General features: G+C 33.4%; 1 protein-coding gene and 1 long non-coding RNA gene across 3 annotated transcripts; one reads left to right on the plus strand and one right to left on the minus strand.

Annotated features, from left to right (window-relative positions):
• Nucleotides 1-1,136: 1,136 nt before the first annotated feature.
• Nucleotides 1,137-13,874, minus strand: LOC111612525. 2 transcript variants are annotated; one of them, XR_002754618.1, is made up of 4 exons: nt 13,514-13,874; nt 7,243-7,375; nt 6,970-7,115; nt 1,137-3,414 (listed from the first exon to the last, which is right to left on the minus strand). It is a non-coding gene; the product is annotated as an uncharacterized LOC111612525 (long non-coding RNA). The 2 variants fall into 2 exon arrangements; XR_002754617.1 differs by having other exon boundaries at nt 6,956-7,115.
• A 4,620-nt stretch (nt 13,875-18,494) lies between these two features.
• LOC111612523 (toxin Acra I-2-like) lies at nt 18,495-20,053 on the plus strand. Its single transcript, XM_023353755.1, has 2 exons — nt 18,495-18,567; nt 19,622-20,053. The coding sequence occupies exons 1-2, from the start codon at nt 18,513-18,515 to the stop codon at nt 19,891-19,893; spliced, it is 327 nt and encodes a 108-aa protein (XP_023209523.1). The 5' UTR covers nt 18,495-18,512; the 3' UTR covers nt 19,894-20,053.
• The last annotated feature ends 654 nt before the right edge of the window (nt 20,054-20,707 follow it).

Consider the following 20,707-nt stretch of genomic DNA (forward strand, 5'->3'; position numbering starts at 1 on the left):
TTGTCCCAAAGGAATCAACCTTCAAGATATATTAGAAAAAAATCAATAAGATAATTAACGCTGTCTCCAACAGAAACATTATTCTTGCCAGGAATATTAACCTGCACTCTCCAACTTGGGGAAGTGACAAACTCAACAAAAGAGGAGAACATTCGAGTAGTTCCGCAGTTCCAAACACATCATCATCATCATCTTGAACAACTGTTATTCACCTCATAGACATCTCAGCCAGCTTTTCTAATATATACGAACACATACACAACTGGAAGGTTGAAGATGACACTACACTCAGTGACCATAAGTACTCATCTTTTGAAATCAACATCCATAACCCCAACATTCTAGAGAAACCAAGATATTGCAGTGACCAGGCAGACTGGAAAAGATGGAGAACATACATTACAGATAAAATTGGCATAACTCCCTTACATTCAAGGGAAGAGGCTAAGAGAAGGATTGAATGAAATCTCAGAAGTATTAAGGGCATGTGTGAGATTGCTATACCAAAATACAGAGCCAAGAAAAAACCAGTCCCTGGTGGAACAATACTCTGTCTGAACTATGACTCAGAAATAATACCCTCAGAAAAAAGATCTCAATGAAAACAAAGATCTCAACATTCATAGTGAAATCAGAGACGGAATAAACAAAGATAGTAACACCCCCGACACACCCCCTTTCACATGTGAGAAGTTGGCAAAGTAATCACTAACCTGAACAACAGAAAGATCCCTAGCTCAACGGAATAACCCCAGAGATAATCAAACAAATTTGGAAAATAAACCCAATACTTCTTTACCTCTTCAACACTTGCTTACAATTCGGCATCTTCCCTAGAGAATGAAAGAGAGCGAAAATGGTACTTGTGCCTAAAGTAAACAAACCTAGAGATTATAGACCAATTTCCCTTTTACCTACCCTAGGGAAAGTAATGGAAAAACTGCTTACAAACTAACTCTCTTGGCACCTTGAGTCAAATAACCTACTGAGTGACAATCAGTATGATTTTAGAAAGCAAAGGTCAACTGTTTATGCTATCACAGTGGCTATCACAACATCATCAAAGGACTACTTGACAGAAATGTTTTGGGACTTAGTATAGACATCCAGAGGGCATTTGACAGTGTGTGGTGACAAATGATTCTCTATAGACTCATGCAACTACAATTCCCCACAAATATCTACCTACTGACCAAGAATACCTTCATCAGAGAATTATTGCCATCAAAACAGGAAATATTACTTTTGAGAAGAGGTATAACAGGCTGTCCACAGGGTTCGGTCTGTGGATTACTTCTATGGTACATCCTTTTCAATGATTTTTTGACCCAAGATTTCGGGCAGGACAAAGTCATTGTGTTTGCAGATGACACACTCATGCTGTCAACGGCTAACTCGAAAGGAAAGTAAAGTAGGCTATGTCAAAAATAAGTGAAAGGGGAAGGAAAACAAGCTGATCTTCAATCCAGGAAAAACACAGGAATTGTCTGGAACAAGCTAGGTGCTCAACACTTGTACAAGAGAGTACAGACAATTCAGATGGTATCGGAAAGTATAAAAATAGAGAAAAACATTAAATATTTAGGGATTACACTTGACTTTAAGCTACTTTGGACCACACATATTGAGAACATTTGTAAGAAAACAGGTTTAATCTTTCAATCTTTCTTTAAGGTTGGTAAAAGCAACTGGAGGCTTGAACTCTCATGCTATGGACTCAATCTATAATGACATTTATACCAATAATTACCTATGCCTGTCTGGTTTGGGAATAAGCCATGCACAAAATATATAATAAAAAGAAACTAATTTCAGGCCAAAGGAAAGCATTATTGAATCTCATTAAAGGTTACAGAATAACTCCTACTAACAGCCTCCAGATAATTGCTAGAAAAGCCTCCATGGATCTCTAAATCAAATACCATACATTAAAATGGAAACTGAAACACGATAAAGGATGACAAACTTAAAAATGATGATTTCAAATGAAAGATCCCTTATGCACTTATCCAGAACCCAAGTAAAACAAAATATTTTTACTCTGAACCATTGACGGACAATCATATAGACATGTACACAGATGGGTCTATAATCAACAATAAAGTTGGTGCCAGTTATGTAATATATCATATATATACAGAAATTAAGAGCAACTTCTCAAATTAGATGATACATGCAGTGTTACACAAGCAGAACTGCTGGCAATTGCCACTGAAGTGGAAGACTGTATTGCTAAATATCCATATCATACATCAAAAGTATCTACAATTAGCTCAAATTCGATCACAATATAATCCAATTTATAATGAACCATGACTGCTTCCAAAGCTACTTACAAATGTTCAAAATTGTGGTGATAAGTGCTCTATTTGGGATGGAAGTGACCGCTACCTGTTCAACTGCCCTACACTCAAAAAAAGAAAGGACTAAAGGCAAATTTTAGGCTACAAACATATTGTAGACTAAAATTGGCCATGTAATAAAAACCTTCTCCTGCAAGACGTAGAAATCTACAGGTCTTTCAAAACTTTTATAGACTTATATTTCAAATGGACCATAGTACAAAAATTATATTGAACATTGTTGGTTTTCTGGGAAACTACCCAACCCTTTATTGTGATAAGTCCCACGCGTTGCAAGTAGTGACAGAGTCCACATACCATTTATTTACTGTTATGTGCATTTAACATCTTTATACAATGATGACAGTATTTAGTTTGCCAACCAGTTGTGCCAAGTGGTAATGGATATGTACACATCACTGTACCTGATTAATAAAAAGAACATTACTAGAATGATAGTATGCAATGTGTGTTTCTACCACCCAACGTAATGACTAGTGAATGAATAGCCAAACCTGTATGATTTAGTAATGTTATTTCATCATAATATGTATTAGTACTTGTGTCATAATCAGTTCTTGGATTTAGTGTTGTATCGTCCAAAATTAAAACACATTACTTTTCTTTATCGGTTTCAATAAAGTCGACTTTTATTTTATAAAATTTATAACTTTGTACAATAATCTAGTTTCATATTTTAAATTTCCAGTCATTTTAATAATTTCTAAATTTCTCTATTCTATTGTTAAGTAATCTTATATGAACATTAATTAATTTAAAGTATAATTTAAAAATTATTTTATCCTTATCTTTGCATTTCTCAGAACTGAAATCTTCACTAGATATTGTAGAATTGTTGTGTTGAAAATCGTTGTTGTTGTTTTGTAATTTTATGTTTGTTCATCAGAACTTGCATCTTCTTTTAAAGGTTTACAGGTATTTGGAGGAAGTAGGTTTCTTACTGCCGGAGTCTTTCTACACTTTTCAGGTGGTGTGTAAGAAAATATGGAAGAAACAGCATTTTCTAGTACCATCTCTAGTTTTTTCCCCTAATCGTCAGGCAAAAATGTACCTGAAAATTATAGATAATGTGTTTTATATCAGATATTAAGACAGCACATTTTGATGTAAACAATTATGCTATTACTTATTTAATTGAATGGAATTTATAAAATAATTATGCAATTGCATACAATATCATATACATAAAATACCTTATAAGTAGAGTCTCGTATTAGTAATATATGTATATGTTATTACTAAGAATTACATTGTTTTATAAATATACCTAATAAAAGAATTCATTTACCATTCTATGTACAGTGAAAACTACATAAACCAGAATAACATTGTATTGAATAATTTTTCAGTTTGGTAGGTTTCTGTTTTGAACAGATTTTATTGCTTATATTAGAAATTATATATTCTGACATATATATACATTTATAGAATATTAAATGTGTTCTACTATAAAGTGTTTGTTTGTTTAGTTATGGCAATGCAACACTTGGGCGATCTGCCTAGGGGGATGCCTTCCGGGAGGTCTTTTTAAGGAAAATTGGCCCTAATTTAGATGTTACAGACGGTGAGAAAACCCGGAAAACTCCACATGGCCAGCCCGTCTGAGTGAGGCGCGAACTCACAACCAAACTCCCTGTGTTCAGGAAACGAAGATCACTTGGCCACTGGTGGGCTACTGTGAAGTGTATTTATAAAATACTGTAATTCCTGCACAATACACATTATATTTTATTTAGTAGTAGTACTTCATTCTTCAAATAGTTCAGAGTTTGAATGATACTTCTATGTTTGAAGTGTGTGGGCAGTGAAAAAAGTGCACTTACTGCATAAATACCATCTGTTGCACATCTATTTCATCTCTTGCTCTTGCTGTGAAAGAATCTCTTGGTATTACACTCATGGGCTTTCAGTACTTTTTGCATTATTTTTGGTGTGTTTGGTTATATATATATTCCTTGTAAAGTGTGAAGGTAGTACAGACATAGAGAGCAGATCTACAGATGTACATACAGAGCATATCTGGTGGCACATTTATGGATAAGATGCCAAAGTTGATGGTGTAAGACTGGTAAATTCAATTTTCATTTCATTATACAATACTTACACATTTCATTTACCATAAACTGGGGTTACTTTGGTATGGTTTTTGCACTTTTTGCACCTCTCTGATCAAATGACTGTTACGAGCCATTTTGCATTGTGTTAGTTAGGTAAATATGATGTTATTTTCTTGAAATTCACCAATATTTTCACTCTCAGGTCAAGAGTTTAAAAATACTCCCACCTTTTTCTTGTCCTAAAGTTACCCTTTAAGTAGTGGTAACTTTAAGACAAAGTATTTTCTCTTTTTTTTACAGTATAAAAGTAGGATTGTAGAAACATTAGACTGTCACCAATCTTCATTTATCATAGTCCCCTACATTAATCGGGGTCTTACTATATATATATATATATATATATATATATATATCATATTAGTGGTGAAAAAAATTAAGCCAAATTGTACATAATGTTCAGGATAGATAATTTACTGGTTCTTCCACACAATAAATATCCTGGCAACTTATCTTTTTGGGTGGCTTGCACTACATCTACTGTATAGTCCAAGATGTTGTCCTTATTTGGCCATTTCCAGTTACAACCCACTTTTCTCCATAGCCCTTGAGTATCTAACCCTTTTCTGTTTCAATATCAGTCCAGAATAAAGAACACCTTCATAATTTATTAAAACAAACATTCCCTCAGATAAATGTTTTAACTCATGTTGTAATCTATCATCAATTGATTGTAGAAGAGTGAAAAAATGCTTGTTTTAATTTCCTCAAGTACTCAAATCATACTATCATCAGATTCCACATAAGGAACCATTTCCAAGTTCATGTCACTTTAAGTGTCCTCATCTAATGTATCCTTCTTCCTTAAAGCTCACTGGGTGATTTTGCAACAGTCCCAAAGTTGCCCCTTATGTGTTAGATTTTTCAATAAAGTATTTTTTATAACCAAATAATTATTTTTAAATATTATAAAACACTTGATTATAATAGATAATAGTTATTTATTTCAAAATATTTATCTTTGTTTTCAATAGAAACTGTATAGTTTTTTCAACAAATGATAGTTTCTGGAGCATGTGTTGATCAAACAAAACATAACCCAACTAAAAATGGCTGCCTAAAAGGCGGGAAAACAAATAAAGCTTCTGGGCCTTGACATTACGTGGCAGCACAGTAGGCATATTAGAACCAATGACAACAGTTTGTATATCATTGAAATGACATTGGCATTTAATTTAAATTCATTCAAAACAGTGATTGTCCTAAAGTTACCCTACTTGTCACAAAGTAACCCCCAGTTTATGGTATTAATTTACTGTTTAAGGCTTTTAGTTATTATTTTTACCTTAAATTATGTATTTGCTATTTAAGCTTATCTAAATAAATATTGTTTAGGATCTGGGAATGAATTAATTCACTTTTTATCATCTCTAATGGGAAAAATGATTCAGAGTTTGAATAATTTGGAGTTCAAACAGCCTCCTGGAGCAAAGTAAACTTGGAGTATGAGACACCATTGTATATTATTATTTATTATAATAAATAAAATTATAATTTTAGTTTAAATGGTTTATGATAAATACTATATAATTAAAAAATATATAATATATTATTTGTCCATCATTTCAATATGAAAATTCATTTTATACAGGAGGTGCAAAAGTAGGCAAACAATTGAGAATCTAAGAAATACAAATTTTTGGTGTTCATTATTATTATATACTTGTGAGCACTATGCTGGCCTTTCTTTATTGCTAGACTTATTACACCATCGGTGTAATAAATCTAGCAATAAAGAAATATATACTTGTGAGCAAACTTAGTGCAAACTTAGTTTGTATTCCTTATTTGTGATTTAATTTGTATATAAAAATAAATGTCTTTTCTTCCTATTTTCTCCCTGTATTTTTTTTCCATAATAACACCTCTGTACCTACTTTTGCACCCCCTCAGATATTAGTAAAATTGTGTTCTTCACCACTTTTACTATCAATTGCATCATCCTTTTGATGGTAGAAAAGTGCTACAGAGTAACGGTGGCCAGGTAATCCTACTAAATATCAGTACTAACTGATATTATCACCACATACATTTTCATTTTAACACCACTTTTTGTTCACAACAGATACAGCAGTGAACTTGTCTTTTGCTTTTCATAATTTGTATTAAAAGCTGTTTTATTTGGGTTTAATTAATCCATTAAATAAATATGTTTTGTTTACAGGTAATGCCAAAATTTTGCTTTTTCTAATATTTACAACAGTTCATGGTGGTTTCATACATCTTAGTTACTGTTTTCAGTACGTAACACTGAATGCAATTTTTTGCACACCTCTGTATATATTATGTATTAAGAATATTAAACTATATCAATATTCACGTTAATTTATGTATAATGTATATTTATTTTAAAACACTCTTGAACACCATTTTAAAAAAAAGTGTATTTGTTTAATTTTAAGCAATGTGGACTATGTGGACTGTTTTTTGAATTAATTTATTATTAAATACAGAGCTAATTGTTAATACTTCACTTACTTCATACTACCTACCATCATTTGCTTTCCAGTTTTCTCTTTTCACTTTCATTTCCCAAAGTTTATAACATGCAAAATGTTTCAAAAAACTTTTGTCAAAAATCCTTTCTTGCTACGATTTGTACAGCTGAAAGCAGTGCATCCATTTATACTCTAAGACCCTATTTAATTAAGAGAATATCAGTATATAACAATTTGCATAAAATGAGCTTATGATTCATAGAAATAAACAGTAAATCAATAGTTATTTAGTCAAAATATAGTCTATATATTCTTAATATCACTAACCTTTCTTTAATTTTAATTTGTTTATAGATGATGAATGTATAGATGAAACATTTATCCATAAAGCTTTCATTCCAATCTTACGCAAGTGTTGTTTTGGTAAAATAATGGCGACTTAAAATCACTTGATCACAAACTGCAAATAAAAAGTGTTAGTTATATGGCCACTCTCTCAATATAAACTCTGTACAGTGCCGGCCTGAGGCAAGTTTTAGGATGGAGCGAGATCCTATTTACACATTTGATCTTAGCCATGAGGCCGAGAAGCAAGATCCTATTATGGCACCCCCTTGGTTGCCCCTAATTTATACCCTTTAATTTGCTTTACCACTGAGGCACCCCCTAGGACTTAGTGCCTGGAGCGGCTGCTCTGTTCTCCCTACGGTAGGGCAGGCTCTGACTCTGTATGATAGTGATCCTTTTAGTTGGAAGAAAATTTTTAAAAAATTAAGAAAATCTATCATTTATTGTGTATTGTGCATGAAGTCCAGCATACACTCTGTCAAATAAATAACAGTATAAACAAATAAATATAGTCGTGTAGCTGATGGTGAATTGTATAACAGTTTTTCTGTATGTGTGGTCACTGAAATTAATGCAGCAGAACTACCAAAACATAAGTCACTGCCAGATGGAACAATAGATGTTCCACATTACTTTGCGGCAGATGTTGCATTCCCTCTAAAACGTGTCTTGATAAAGCCATACTCTAATGCAAACCTTATAATGAAAAAGAGGATGTGCATTTACTGTTCCAGCAGAGCACAATGGTTATCGACAATATTTTTTTGTATTTTCGCTGCCAAATTTATAATTCTCCCTACAGCAATAGCCTTATGCTCAGATGCTAAATTAATTGTAAAAGATTGCTGTTACACATACACTTTCAGAATATGTGCTTGTAATCTTCTTTTTATTTGATTATTTTCTGTCAGTATAAATTTAACACTATCTTTTATAATTTCACACGCTTCATTATTACAATGTTGTGCTACTGATGATGAGATTAAATTGTTTTTAATGGCATGAAACATGTGTTTTAGCTTCTCTTGGTTGTCTATTTAATATTACATTTTTTTATTTTACTTATTTCTAACCATTTTAGCAATAAGCTCTCTAAGTTATTTCAACCCAAGCATTATTTATTATTAATTAAGCTAGAACAAGATAATTGTTAATGTTATGGACAATTAAAAACACATAAACTATGATTGTTACACTTTAAATATAACAACACCATCAGATCTGAAAGTGTTTAGGGCTATGTGCATCAAATTTCATTTGAATTATATACCTGAATGTCTGTAACTCTCCTTGTAAGCATAGAAAGCCCATTAATTAATGCTAAGTAGCTAATTCTAATCATTTTTGAAGGATTCTGACATAAGACTCCTTGTCTTTTATTTATTCAAACATTTATTGGTTAGATTTTATCTTTTTAAGTCATACAAAACATCCTCGCAGTGAATAATTCTAACCTGACAATAAATAGAAAATAATACTGTTAAGACAACTTTTGATACTTGCAAATTTTGCTATTTTTTTCCCATATTTTTATTTATCTTAGTGATGTTAAAGGTGTATAGTACATATATAACGCTGTGACATACTAGGCTGAGACATGTCCAGGTGACATGAAGGTAGAAAAGCAGTCATCGGGGAGTCAAATCACTTTGACTTCAGGAGACAAACAGTTTCCTTGTGCACTCAGTGTTGTAAAATATATGCAAAGGTGAGAAAAATAAAATCAAGACAGGGAATAGATGAATTGATTATGTCAGTGTAGAAATTTTATAAAGATCTAGCATTCTCGGAAATTTACAGAACCATCTATAAAAGTAAAACCTGACTCTTAATAAGGTATGTTTTAATTTGATGTTCCACTTTACAGAATATTAATAAAGATATGTTCTCTAGTCTATGTTAAATAATAGGTCATGATACCATTATCAAGTAACAGATTTTATTTAACACACAAATGTATAAAAATGTACTAATAATCAATTATTATTCCAATTCAATGGCATGACATTGCCAGTGTACAAACCCAGTTGTATTCATTCATCTACATATTTCATTTGCTTTGTAATTGTAGTTATTGACTTGTACTGGTTTAATAGGATCACCAAAATTACACCTTCCTTTTTGCCACTCCCCAGGAATAAAACATCTAGAAAGCTTGGTCCTCTGTATCAACAAACATTGGAGCTTCCAGATTTATAAGCTAAACACTCTGCTTTCAGAGACCTGTTTTTTGGAAAAAATTTGAGAAGTGGTCTTATTAATTGGACTAGGAGTTGTTTGTGTTTAAGGCTATGTGTTCACCAAGTTTCATTCAAATCAGAGACATGAATGTCTGACCCTCTCCTTGTTAGTAATGTCGAAAATTACATTTATGAGTCAACAAAATGTAAACAATCTTAACCTATTTACAGGTAAATATCCATAATCAACATCCCAATAACTTATAATTCAAAAATGTTAGGATCTCTCTTGCAGCTCATAAGCAGAGATAAAAAAATGTATCTTTTCTTCTGTCTTATTTTCATAAGATAGTTCTGGCCTTTTGGCATTACTTTCCAAATAAGGAATATTCTGTCATTATTACAATCATCTCTTATATATATTATATATGTTTATATATATATATAACATCAATTGTACTAACGTAGGAAAATATATTCAAAATAAATGAAATTTGTCACAAGTTTGTCAATGACACTAAGTGTTGATATTAATAAGTGTCCTGCAAATTTGTTAAAAATAATAATAGGATTTTCCTGTATTACAGTCGACCCCCCATAACACTGTTGATTATTCCGTTTTATATGAATTCCATGTTGTACGAGTCACTTAGATTTTACAAATACGTGAGCCATTCACATCTTGGCACATGTATTTGTAAAATCTAAGTGACTCGTTCAACATGGAATTCATATAAAATGGAATAATCAACAGTGTTATAGGGGGGGTCGCCTGTATATTACATGTGACAAATTATTTTAATTATCAATTCCAGATCTCACAGATCCAACTTTCCTACTGGTGCAATTTTTTCATGTACTCAGTATCAGATGGACAAGCAAACCATAGTCTGTTCCATATGAAACAAACATGCCGTTGGCTTGCCAATGTATTCAAGTTGTATTAAAGTCACTTTACTAGATAATGTGATGGTTCATGTCATATTCAAATCTTTTTCATGTGTTTATTTAAAAAGGTAAGGAGGACCAGAGCATCCGGTTATGCTACTGATCAATGCAGATAACTTCTACCATGCATACGGACTTTGTGGACAATCTGTAATAACAAATAAGTTCAGTCCTTTTCAAATGAAACAGAATATACCATTGGCTTGTTTATCCAGATATAATAAATCCATTTTACAGCTAATGTAACCATTATATTTACATATATACAAATATATCATATTATTCAAATCTTTTTCTGCACTTTTATATTTATTTATTTACAAAGGCAAGGATACCTGGGGATCCTGTTAGAAGTTATCTGTATAATCAGTACTGCAGTTAGAAATTACCTGTATGACCAAGGACCTGAGCCCCAGATGACAATACTGATTATGCAGATAACTTCTAACAAGGGGATGACTTGATGTTCAGGTCACTGATTTTGATCAAACTTGGTGAGGTTATAGTACATCTCAAAGGACTGATATGTAACAAACAGTACGGTGCAATACCCAAAATTAAATGAGAAATCGGGGTTGAAATTGCAAATCACTTAAGAATCTCTGGAATTTATACAGGAGCTGATGGCTTGATGAGAGTGTACTTGCAATAGCGTAATAAAACAAAATCCAACTAGTATATCCAATCCATTTCAAGTATAACAAGTCAAAAGCAATTAACAAATACTCCGTAACAATATTTATTTAATAACAAAACACTGTGTATTTTCATGTATAGTACAAACTTACTCTGGCAAGAAAGTCCTTGTTTATCCTGTGTCTATAATTGCATGTTCACTAAAGAATGAAAAGATGGCTTCAATATCTCATGCTATTAACAATAATATAAAATGTGTTCAGCAAAAGAATCACTGCATGACAATATTACAAAATTTACATATTGTAAAAGCATCCTTCAAACTCAAGAACTAATTGCAGCCAAATGTCCTCCATTAATTTAAGAAGTCGGGAAGGAGGTAGGAAAAAAACATTAAGTGCACGGATATTTTCAAATGTGGTATAGTACAAATAATTCTCCTCCAAATTAGTTGATGATGGAGAAATGTTTTAAAACGTTAATCAAGTTTGTTTTTCCAGTGACATATGTAAATCTTATTGTAAAAATCTGCATTTATTCAATGTGCATACTGCAGAAATGCTTAACGTTTCACATATTTTTACAATTACTATACTTAGAATTGTGCTCTTAAAAAGCATACAGATTGAATAATGTTAATAAAAATGTCTTTTTTTTATATATATAATAAAATTGGCATTGAATAATGATAATTTTAGTTCTTTTTGCTTTTGGTTTGTATGTACTTTGGAATTAAGCACAAAAATGCTATGGAGAACTTATCACACAAGAATGATAATATTCAAGCTCCGAATGAGGGGTTTTTCACCTCTCGAGAATTGTAGACTGCAAAAAATCTAAAGAATCATACCCATACATCTGACCTTTTGCGAGATATTCACCTTCAAACACCAGTTTTTAACAAGTATCAGTATACTTCCTACTCTCCATGCTGTCAAGATTTGCCATCGCTCACCTCGACTGATGCTCCACACATATTCGTTTGCACCTTAGTGCACAGGTGGAGAAAGCCTCCATACCCCTAAATCCATATAACATCAAGTACTCCAGTGGGCTACTAGAATGTGAGAATCGGAATTTAAGTGTCAAAGCTTAAACCATTTTTCCAAGAATGGGAAGGTGAGTCCTGCTCACAGGGTCATTGGATGGCAATTTAGGAGGGCAAAAATCAAGTGGGAGGTTGCAGATAAGTCAACAAGGTGTTGGCTGTGTACAAGTAAACACACATATTTAAGATATTATACAAATTTAACAAAAATACTATTCTAATGGTTACAAATAATAAGAATAATAATAATACTTCTAAACTGAAGTTCTAGAAGGCGGTTAGCGGGATTATGCTGCATATACTTCTGACAAAGTAAAGGCTCTAATCCCTGTTAGTATTTATCCTTAACTAGTCCTAATCCACCTGAGAGGAAGGAGAGATTTCTACTTATGAGTTATAAATTACTTTGCTAATCATTCATCTTTGGCAGTCAGGTGCAGAAAGGAAGTTGACCAGTTGTTCTCTGTCTTGAAGGCTGCCTCGATAACGGGTCGTGAGCCCTCTTTATACCAAATTCGAGGGGGTGAAAACTGTCATACTATTAATGATTTATACGCACACCTGTTAGTGTTTTGATGTCTGGATCTAGCTAGTACAGACCATCGCCAATGTATTCTTTGGTCGGATTGTTGACATTGGTCAACTGAAGGTGAAATTTTATGATATAAATTCCTACGAATTTGACAGTTCTCTCCCATTAATTATTGTATATTTTGACAATATCTTCTCAGATTTGACAAGAATCTCTAGATTGTTTATATTAAATATTGCATTAGTTGATGAGAGAGGCAATTATTATCATGTTGTTTTGGTTATCGTGCAGGTGTCCGCAGACACGTGCCACGTGCAGCCAAAGGAGGGGTGAGAAACGTCACTTATTAGTTTCTTTTAAACATCTGTTCTTGCTTTGTTGATTTTATTGTTGATCGAATTTATCAGTATAGACTGTGATATTTAACCTGAGGAGAGTGTCTTGATCGTTGATTGTAAACTATCCCTTTTTTCTGTAGAATTTCTAGGGTTAGGAGGACGACGATACTGATTTAAACAATACTAAAAAAGGGGAAAGCAGAATATCACAAGAAGCCAGTGAAACATGTTAGTCATAGCAGAGAGACAATACTCGCAACCTTGTGCAAACCAATTTTGGGGCCGTAACTTGCAAAGGGTCGCCGGTAGAGGTACGGTTCCTTTGACTTTTTTCCTCCTATAAGTATTGTCTACAGCTCTGAAAAGGACCCAAACGTCTCATTCGATGCTTGAATTGAGACATATTGCATCTTACTGTCTGGTACACATCAGTCATTGGGGATGCATTTTAACCTCACCCAGTTTCATCAAACTTGGTGACCTCGATGCCATGCCATCCCTTCGTGCATAGAAATTTGTTATAGAATCCGTACAAGCTATAATATAAATGGAAAGAGAAATAATTTACCAATTTAATAGCTATACATATCCCTGAATGCTTTTCTTCAAGTGTAATACATTGTCCTTCTGTTCTACAATTATATCATAGACTCATCCATCCTTTTCACAATTAAAAGCCACAGCACTATCACTTTCCAGTGCTAAAAGAGAATTGAACTGTTTCAGTCACTCGAAACGGCAAGTACGATAATAAAGAGTCTGCAGTTATTCGAACGATTTCCTTTCCTATTAAAGCCAACGCCTGTTGACAATATACAGTCGACCCCCTATAACACTTGATAATTCCGTTTTATATGAATATCATGTTGTACGAGCCACTTAGATTTTACAAATACGTGCGCCGGGCTGTGAATGGCTCACGTATCTGTAAAATCTAAGTAACTCGTACAACATGAAATTCATATAAAACGGAATAATCAACAGTGTTATAGGGGGTCGACTGTAATTCATATAATGTTTTCATCGGCAGCCATCTTGGATCGTCTGCTTTCGCAGTTAGGGTTAGCATCTAACTTATTCTTCGTCTTTTAATAATAAAATAACGACACTTAAATGCTTTTTCGATAAATACAAATCTTTTCTCTTTCTTATTCTGAAGTGGAGTTTATTGTACGATGCTTTAATAACTATAAAAGAATGGAGTTTAAACAGTCCAACGACAGCTTTCACTCAAACCGCCATTTAAGTGGAATAAAGTGTTGCCAGATGATAAAAAAATTTTTCCCAAATTATTTAAAAAAAAATAAAATAATCACTTTACTGTAAACATAATAAAATACTAATTATGTAATTTTAAAATAATAAATTATTAAAATATATCTATTATTAATCATTATTGATTTATGGCTGAATGACTGATAGCACGCGCGCCGTATGATTTCATTCTAACTCTTGACCTTTGGTTTTTTAATTCTTTTCATACTGTAGGCACTAATAGGGCCGTTTTTTTTTTTAGCAAACCCATTACGAATTCGGTTAAGCCCACAATGTAGGGGCTCAGCTTTACCGGGATGGATTATTCGTTTACGGCAACACAAGACGCGTGGCGATCTGCCGAGAGGAATGTCTCCCGGGAGAACTTTCTAAGAAAATTTATCCCCTATTTAGGTGTTACAAACGCTAAGAAAATCGAAAAAACTACACGTCGGCGAGAATAGATAACAGTGGCTTTTATTTACACGGGTACTGACGGGCACTCGCTCCTCTAGAATGAATTATCGCGCAGAATTATTCTGATTGCTGCACGAAATTTTCTTGTTAGCCATTTTTCATAATTCCCTTTAAAAGGCCCACTAGTGACCAAGAGGTCTCCGTACCTTAAACACTGGGAGTTCGGTCGTGTGTTCGCGCCTCGCTCGGACGGGCTGACCACGTGGAGTTTTCCGGGTTTTCTGCACATCTGTAACACCTAAATACGGGCCTGTTTCCCTTAAAAAGACCTCCCGGAAGGCATCCTCCTAGGGCTAGGCAGATCGCCCACGTGTTGCGTTGCGGTAACGAAATAAACCAAGCTAACCAATACAATAACAAAGTACAGTCGACCCCCCATAACACTGTTGATAATTCCATGTTATATGAATTCCATGTTGTACGAGTCACTTAGATTTTACAAATATGTGTGCCGGGTTGTGAACGGCTTACGTATTTGTAAAATCTAAGTGACTCGGACAACATGGAATTCATATAAAACAGAATTATTAACAGTGTTATAGGGGGTCTACCATCTTTACTAAAATTATGATATGAATTCAAATTAATTTAAATTACAAAATTTATAAAGTTAAAAGCAGCATATCACATACCAGATTTTTATAAAACCATTAATTACAGCACTTAACTGTTATTTTATAAATTACAAACAAAAATATTCTGTAGTAATAAAAGTAAGTGTAATTGCTTAAAACACTTGTGTTTTATAGTCTAATGCAGGAGAAAAATCTTTAAAAATATTTATCTAAACTTTTTAATGTTTTTAATTATAATAAACCCAACTTTTATGTGCATTTATAATAATAAATGAATTAAAAATGAAATCGCTAATTGAAATAAAACTTTATAAACTTAGTAAGCACTATTATGACGTATCAAGTCCGTCGTAGAGCATTTTCTCAAGGAAAGCGACTGACTAGTGAGAGACAAGTTCTGACATTTAAAGCATAGACTAACCCCCAAGCCTTTCAGTGGACAAGAGGATAAAACTAGGATTAATCTGTGTAAAAGACGTGGCAAGGCGCGTACCCATGACCTTTAGATAGTGATTTCTCGCCTCGTCACGTGTGTTTTCCCTTGATTTCTTCACATAAATAGGGACCAGTTTTCCCGTAGATAGTTCTCCTGGAAGACATTCCTCCTCAGTAGATCGCCCATGTGTAAACAAATAAAAGACACCAATTCCATAAACTTTCTGCAGTTTTTCGACCTCTCAAATTCGAATCCAAGTTTTCCAGAGAGGTACGCTGAAGCTTTAAAATAAATTGTGTTTAAAATCGTAATTGCTCTTTTATGTATGATAAAGTTGAAGTATTAATAAAGTTGTAAATAACAAATAAAAAGATAATTGTATTCGTTTTATTCAATAGTCACATTGCGCGTGATCGATGCAATTTTAAACAATTAGTAGACTCGCAGAAAAATATAAAACGCCCACGGAGTAAGGGTATCGAACACAGCTTCTGCTGAAATTGTAACCATGTTTAAGTCACTGCTCCTCATTGCTGCTTTATTGCTAACGTGTATGTATGCCAGTTTTTGGTTTCGTAAATCTTTTATATTGAAAATAGTTTTTAGAATGGCCGATTAGCCAAGAAGATAATCTTACCAGTCTGCTGAAATAAGATACCCAGGTTCATATCCAGGTAGGCTCAGAGTAGGTTGATCAGGATAAATTGGGTCCATCATCTGAAAGTTCCATTGTAAACAAAATAGAATACAGAGAATAACCTTGGCATTTTCCGGCTAAAGAGTCAGATTTTTAGGAAAACGTTGCAAGTCGAAATGAAATTATTATTATTATATTAATATTTCTTTAATTCTTTTTACCCTATGAATATCAAGAGGGCCATTTTAGCAAGCACAGTACAGGTTCTACAGGTTGTGCTGGGCCTAACATTTAGGACCGAGTAGTGAGGAACGGATCCTGACATCAATCCTGAAAAATACTAAAATTTTTTCACCTAATCTAAATTCGACCCCAAATCACTCAGAGCAACTGATTGCCACTTTAAATACTCGGCCATTTGTTAATCGATTGCTTCTATTCAGTCTACTAAAGGGCATTCAACTGTCTGCAAACGCGCGGTTTACGAACTTTTAGGCCACTTTTTACTAGTAATTAAGATTTAATAACCTTACTGCAGAATAATATAATTGGTTTATATAATTTTAGTGATCAATGCTCTTGAAGATGGATATCCAGTCAATGAAAATGGATGCACCTATCCCTGTTACCATACAGAGAATAACCAAAAATTATGTCAAAAAAGATGCGGTAGTTTAGGGGCAGTATTCGGATATTGTTATTTCATGATCTGTAAATGTGAACTACTTCCAGAACATGTTCCTCACATAACAAGTGTAGGTATGGGTGGCTGTACAACTGGACGCTGATTGTAATGTAACATTAATTGTAACAGAAATAAATGTATGAAATTTCGAATTCGTTAACTTTTATTTGCTAAATATTTATTACCGTGCAATACAGATTTCGAACTTTCATATATTAAGAACACAACACATGGGCCATCTTGAAGAAGAAGAGGCCGACTTGAAGAGAACCATGGAATAAAATTTCCCGGATTCGGAATTGGCATGGGCCTGAGAACATTCTACAATTTTTTACGCACTTAATTACTTAAATTATTCGCATGTTTTCGATTTTAGTAATTATGTTAACAGTATATTGAGTTGCGGCCGGATGGTCGAGCCGGTCAAGGTGACAGCCTACTGCTCTGGGAACCCTGGTTCGAATCCAAACGGATCGAAAAATGCCCAGGAATTTTTCGGGGTGGTCCGTTCGGATATGTCGGCCCCCGTCCCTCACCACCCGGCAGCCCCCGAACCCATAATGGGCTTGCAAAATGAGGCCCTCTTAGTGCCCACAGGGCGGAAAGAGTTTAAAAAAAAAGTATATTGAGTTTATCTTTTGTGGCATCGTATATTAGCATTCTGCTCATGCAAGACCTTAAATTTTTCTATTAATTTGAAAGCTAGATACGTAAGGAGATTAACTAGCATAGGTAAAGGATAAAGAGCTATCCGTGAAAAAATTAGGGAGCCAAACGAATATACTATATCAACTACAGGTAGATTCGGCCCATAACTCATGCAAAGTTATTTTATGAGGATTGAGAACTGACAAGCAACGAAGTCAACTAACACGAAGAGAAAACCCTGTGTGTATGAAACTCCTGATCTCCCCTGATAAATCAAGAAAAGTAAATAAATATTCAAAAAAGTTAGTCATTTAGAATTAACGCAATGAGAAACATATGGCAATTATCATTAACATGTTGTGACTATTGTTATAGCCATAATAAAAATGGTTTTAATTACTTAAATAATTAAAGTTTTTATTTAACAAATATAAAACAATCATTTATATATCCAGATGCTTTAATGTAAATATCCATATATACGTTTTATTATTTTATATTTTAATTTTTTTATAATTTCTATCAACTTTTCGGTCGGATGTCCCTCCTGAAGACATCCTTTTACTTGTCGCATTGCCATACACAAGGAATCCTAACTCAAATCCGTATTTGCGACAGACTGACTGGCCATCTGGCTGACATTTTATTGTTAATAAAGTACTACGTATGTCAGCTAGAAAAAGCCGAAGTACAAAGAGTAATAGAAAAACCGAATTACGATTATTTACTTTTTATGACTGTCAGCTGAAAAAACATTGTTTCTGATTGGATGTATTGTGTAATTACACATTACGTAAACTCTCTAAGCGTATAAAATGCCACCAGCCATAGAAAAAGAGCAAAATTTTCAAGAAAATGCTCAACACATTGGTATCATTGTTCCTCATTGTTGCAGTATCGCTGCTGACGTGTAAGATTTAATTTCTTTTTTTTATTTGCTTAAAATTATATAGCTTAGTTTTTCTTATGGTAAGATATAAATAAAACCATACCTCAGTTTATCGTCACCATTTGTTTGCCACAGAAACAGGCAGTAAAGTCAGTGTGATGCAAAACTGAAGTAATTAAAACAATACAAATTATATGTAATAACGAAGTCCATTAAAAAGAATACCTGAATTATTTTCACAGTATCTATAATTAATTAATGGGCGAATGAGCTTTGTCGCTCTGGAGCGCTGAGACTAAATTCGAGTGAGCAATTACCCGAGAACTTTACGTGGATTTTCTCTTCCAGATTAGTCAAGCCTATCCCTTATTACGCTGCCGTTCCCATTGCGTGGTTGTCTAAACAGTATTTTAGTGCCCACAGAGGGAGAAAGAGCCAGAGTTAAAATTTTATTTTTTATAACTCCTATTGGTATTTAAAAGAGCCTTTTTCATTCCCGTTATGTATTTCAGCCTAGCACACGATAGAGATAACTGGGTGGTGAGGAAAGAGACCTGAGATATCAAGAACATTTGCCTATAAAAATTTCTATGGTTTTTCGATCACCGGGGTCGATCCCGCATCTCTCAGAACTGTAGGCTTACACCGAAACTGTTCGATCATCCTATCGTCCTAGGCCTTTGATTATAAGATTTACTGTAGGTTGGTGGGATATCACAGTGCAACAATCGGTGGTCTGTTATGGAGTGCCTTCTGGAAAGACATTCCATGGGAACTGGCATCTATTTAGGTGTTAAATATGTGAGAAAATCCCGGAAAATTTCATGTGGCTAACCTGTTGGTCAGGCACAAACCCATGACCAACAAGTGTTATTTGATTTATCTACTAGGCCACAGGTATGCACTAACGTTCATACTAGAATTGAAATCCAGGTATTTCGAAGCAGCGATTTTTTGATTTTAACTATTAATTAAATTATTTCTATTGACTCTTAATTGTATCATTTTAAAATTACTTAAATATTATAACAATTAAATTATAATTAAAAAAATAAATTTTTAATATACCTTACAGATGTAAATGTTGAAGGGGCTGAAGTTCCAGGAGGTTATCCCGTCAACAGATTCAACTGTACTTATCCATGTTACTATGGAGAGGACGAAGAGCAATGTCAACAGTTTTGCACATTGTTAAAGGGGGGGTTTGGATATTGTTATATGTATACTTGCTACTGCGAACGGCTTCCGGAAAGTGTCAAACAGATTAAAAAATTTAAAATTGTAGGCTGCAGTAATGGACAATGGGATATAACTAGTGTAAGCAACTTGTATGGAAGTGGTCGTTAAACACAGGAATTTGGAAATGTAAAACATTAAATAATATTTATCCTTGATTTATTTAGCCATAGAAAAGAATGTGAAATATAATTTTAAATATTAAAATGAATAAAAAATTATCAGTAACTTAACAATGCTCTTGTTATTTGATAAGCGACACTAACACTATGCTGTAGGGGTGGTCAAGTAGACCAATCCGTGAGCTGGCATGCCAATTTTGGTAAGAATGAATAATGTATAAATAGTATCACACAGATTTTTCAATCAATCTTAAAACAGTGTAGACATTCAATTTATTATCTTTAGCATAAGCAAATCGGAAACAACAATACATAGTACAGTTATGCAAAGTTCGAATGGCATGTAACTCATAAACTTTTGAGAAAATAGAATAAGTTTAGTAGTCCGGCAATTTAAATAAGTTTGTTTCTATAGGCAATAGATTATCGAACTTCTACCCTATCTTCAGGAGTACGTAAGCTGATAATTCAGTAAGTGGTACATGTGAATGTTTAAAAAACCGTTCATTTAAATAGTAAACATATATATATATATATATGTTTAATATATTGAATATACAGTAGAGCGTCGATTATCCGAAAGTCAATCACCCGAAAGAATTTCAGTCGGCAAATTTAAATTTTCGCCAGTGCTGTGGCGCTGCAATCTTTGGCTATGTCTCGGGCTACTCAAATATTTTACGTTTTTGATACTAAATTAACTTCTGAAGTATAATTTTTTTATTGTTTTTATATTTTTCAATATATTTATTTTGTTGTACAAAATAAAAAAATAATTTTTAACGATACAATAGTCTTCGTTA

The sequence above is a fragment of the Centruroides sculpturatus genome, unplaced genomic scaffold, assembly GCF_000671375.1.
Source record: "Centruroides sculpturatus isolate CEXI.00-Female unplaced genomic scaffold, Cexi_2.0 scaffold1553, whole genome shotgun sequence".
NCBI classification, from domain to species: domain Eukaryota; kingdom Metazoa; phylum Arthropoda; class Arachnida; order Scorpiones; family Buthidae; genus Centruroides; species Centruroides sculpturatus.

Excerpts from the sequence above, each read along its gene's own strand:
- LOC111612523 (XM_023353755.1), top strand. The coding sequence starts at position 18,513 with ATGCTCAACACATTGGTATCATTGTTCCTCATTGTTGCAGTATCGCTG. Across the intron at positions 18,568-19,621 it reads TGCAGTATCGCTGCTGACGT|ATGTAAATGTTGAAGGGGCT; the intron begins GTAAGATTTAAT and ends TATACCTTACAG.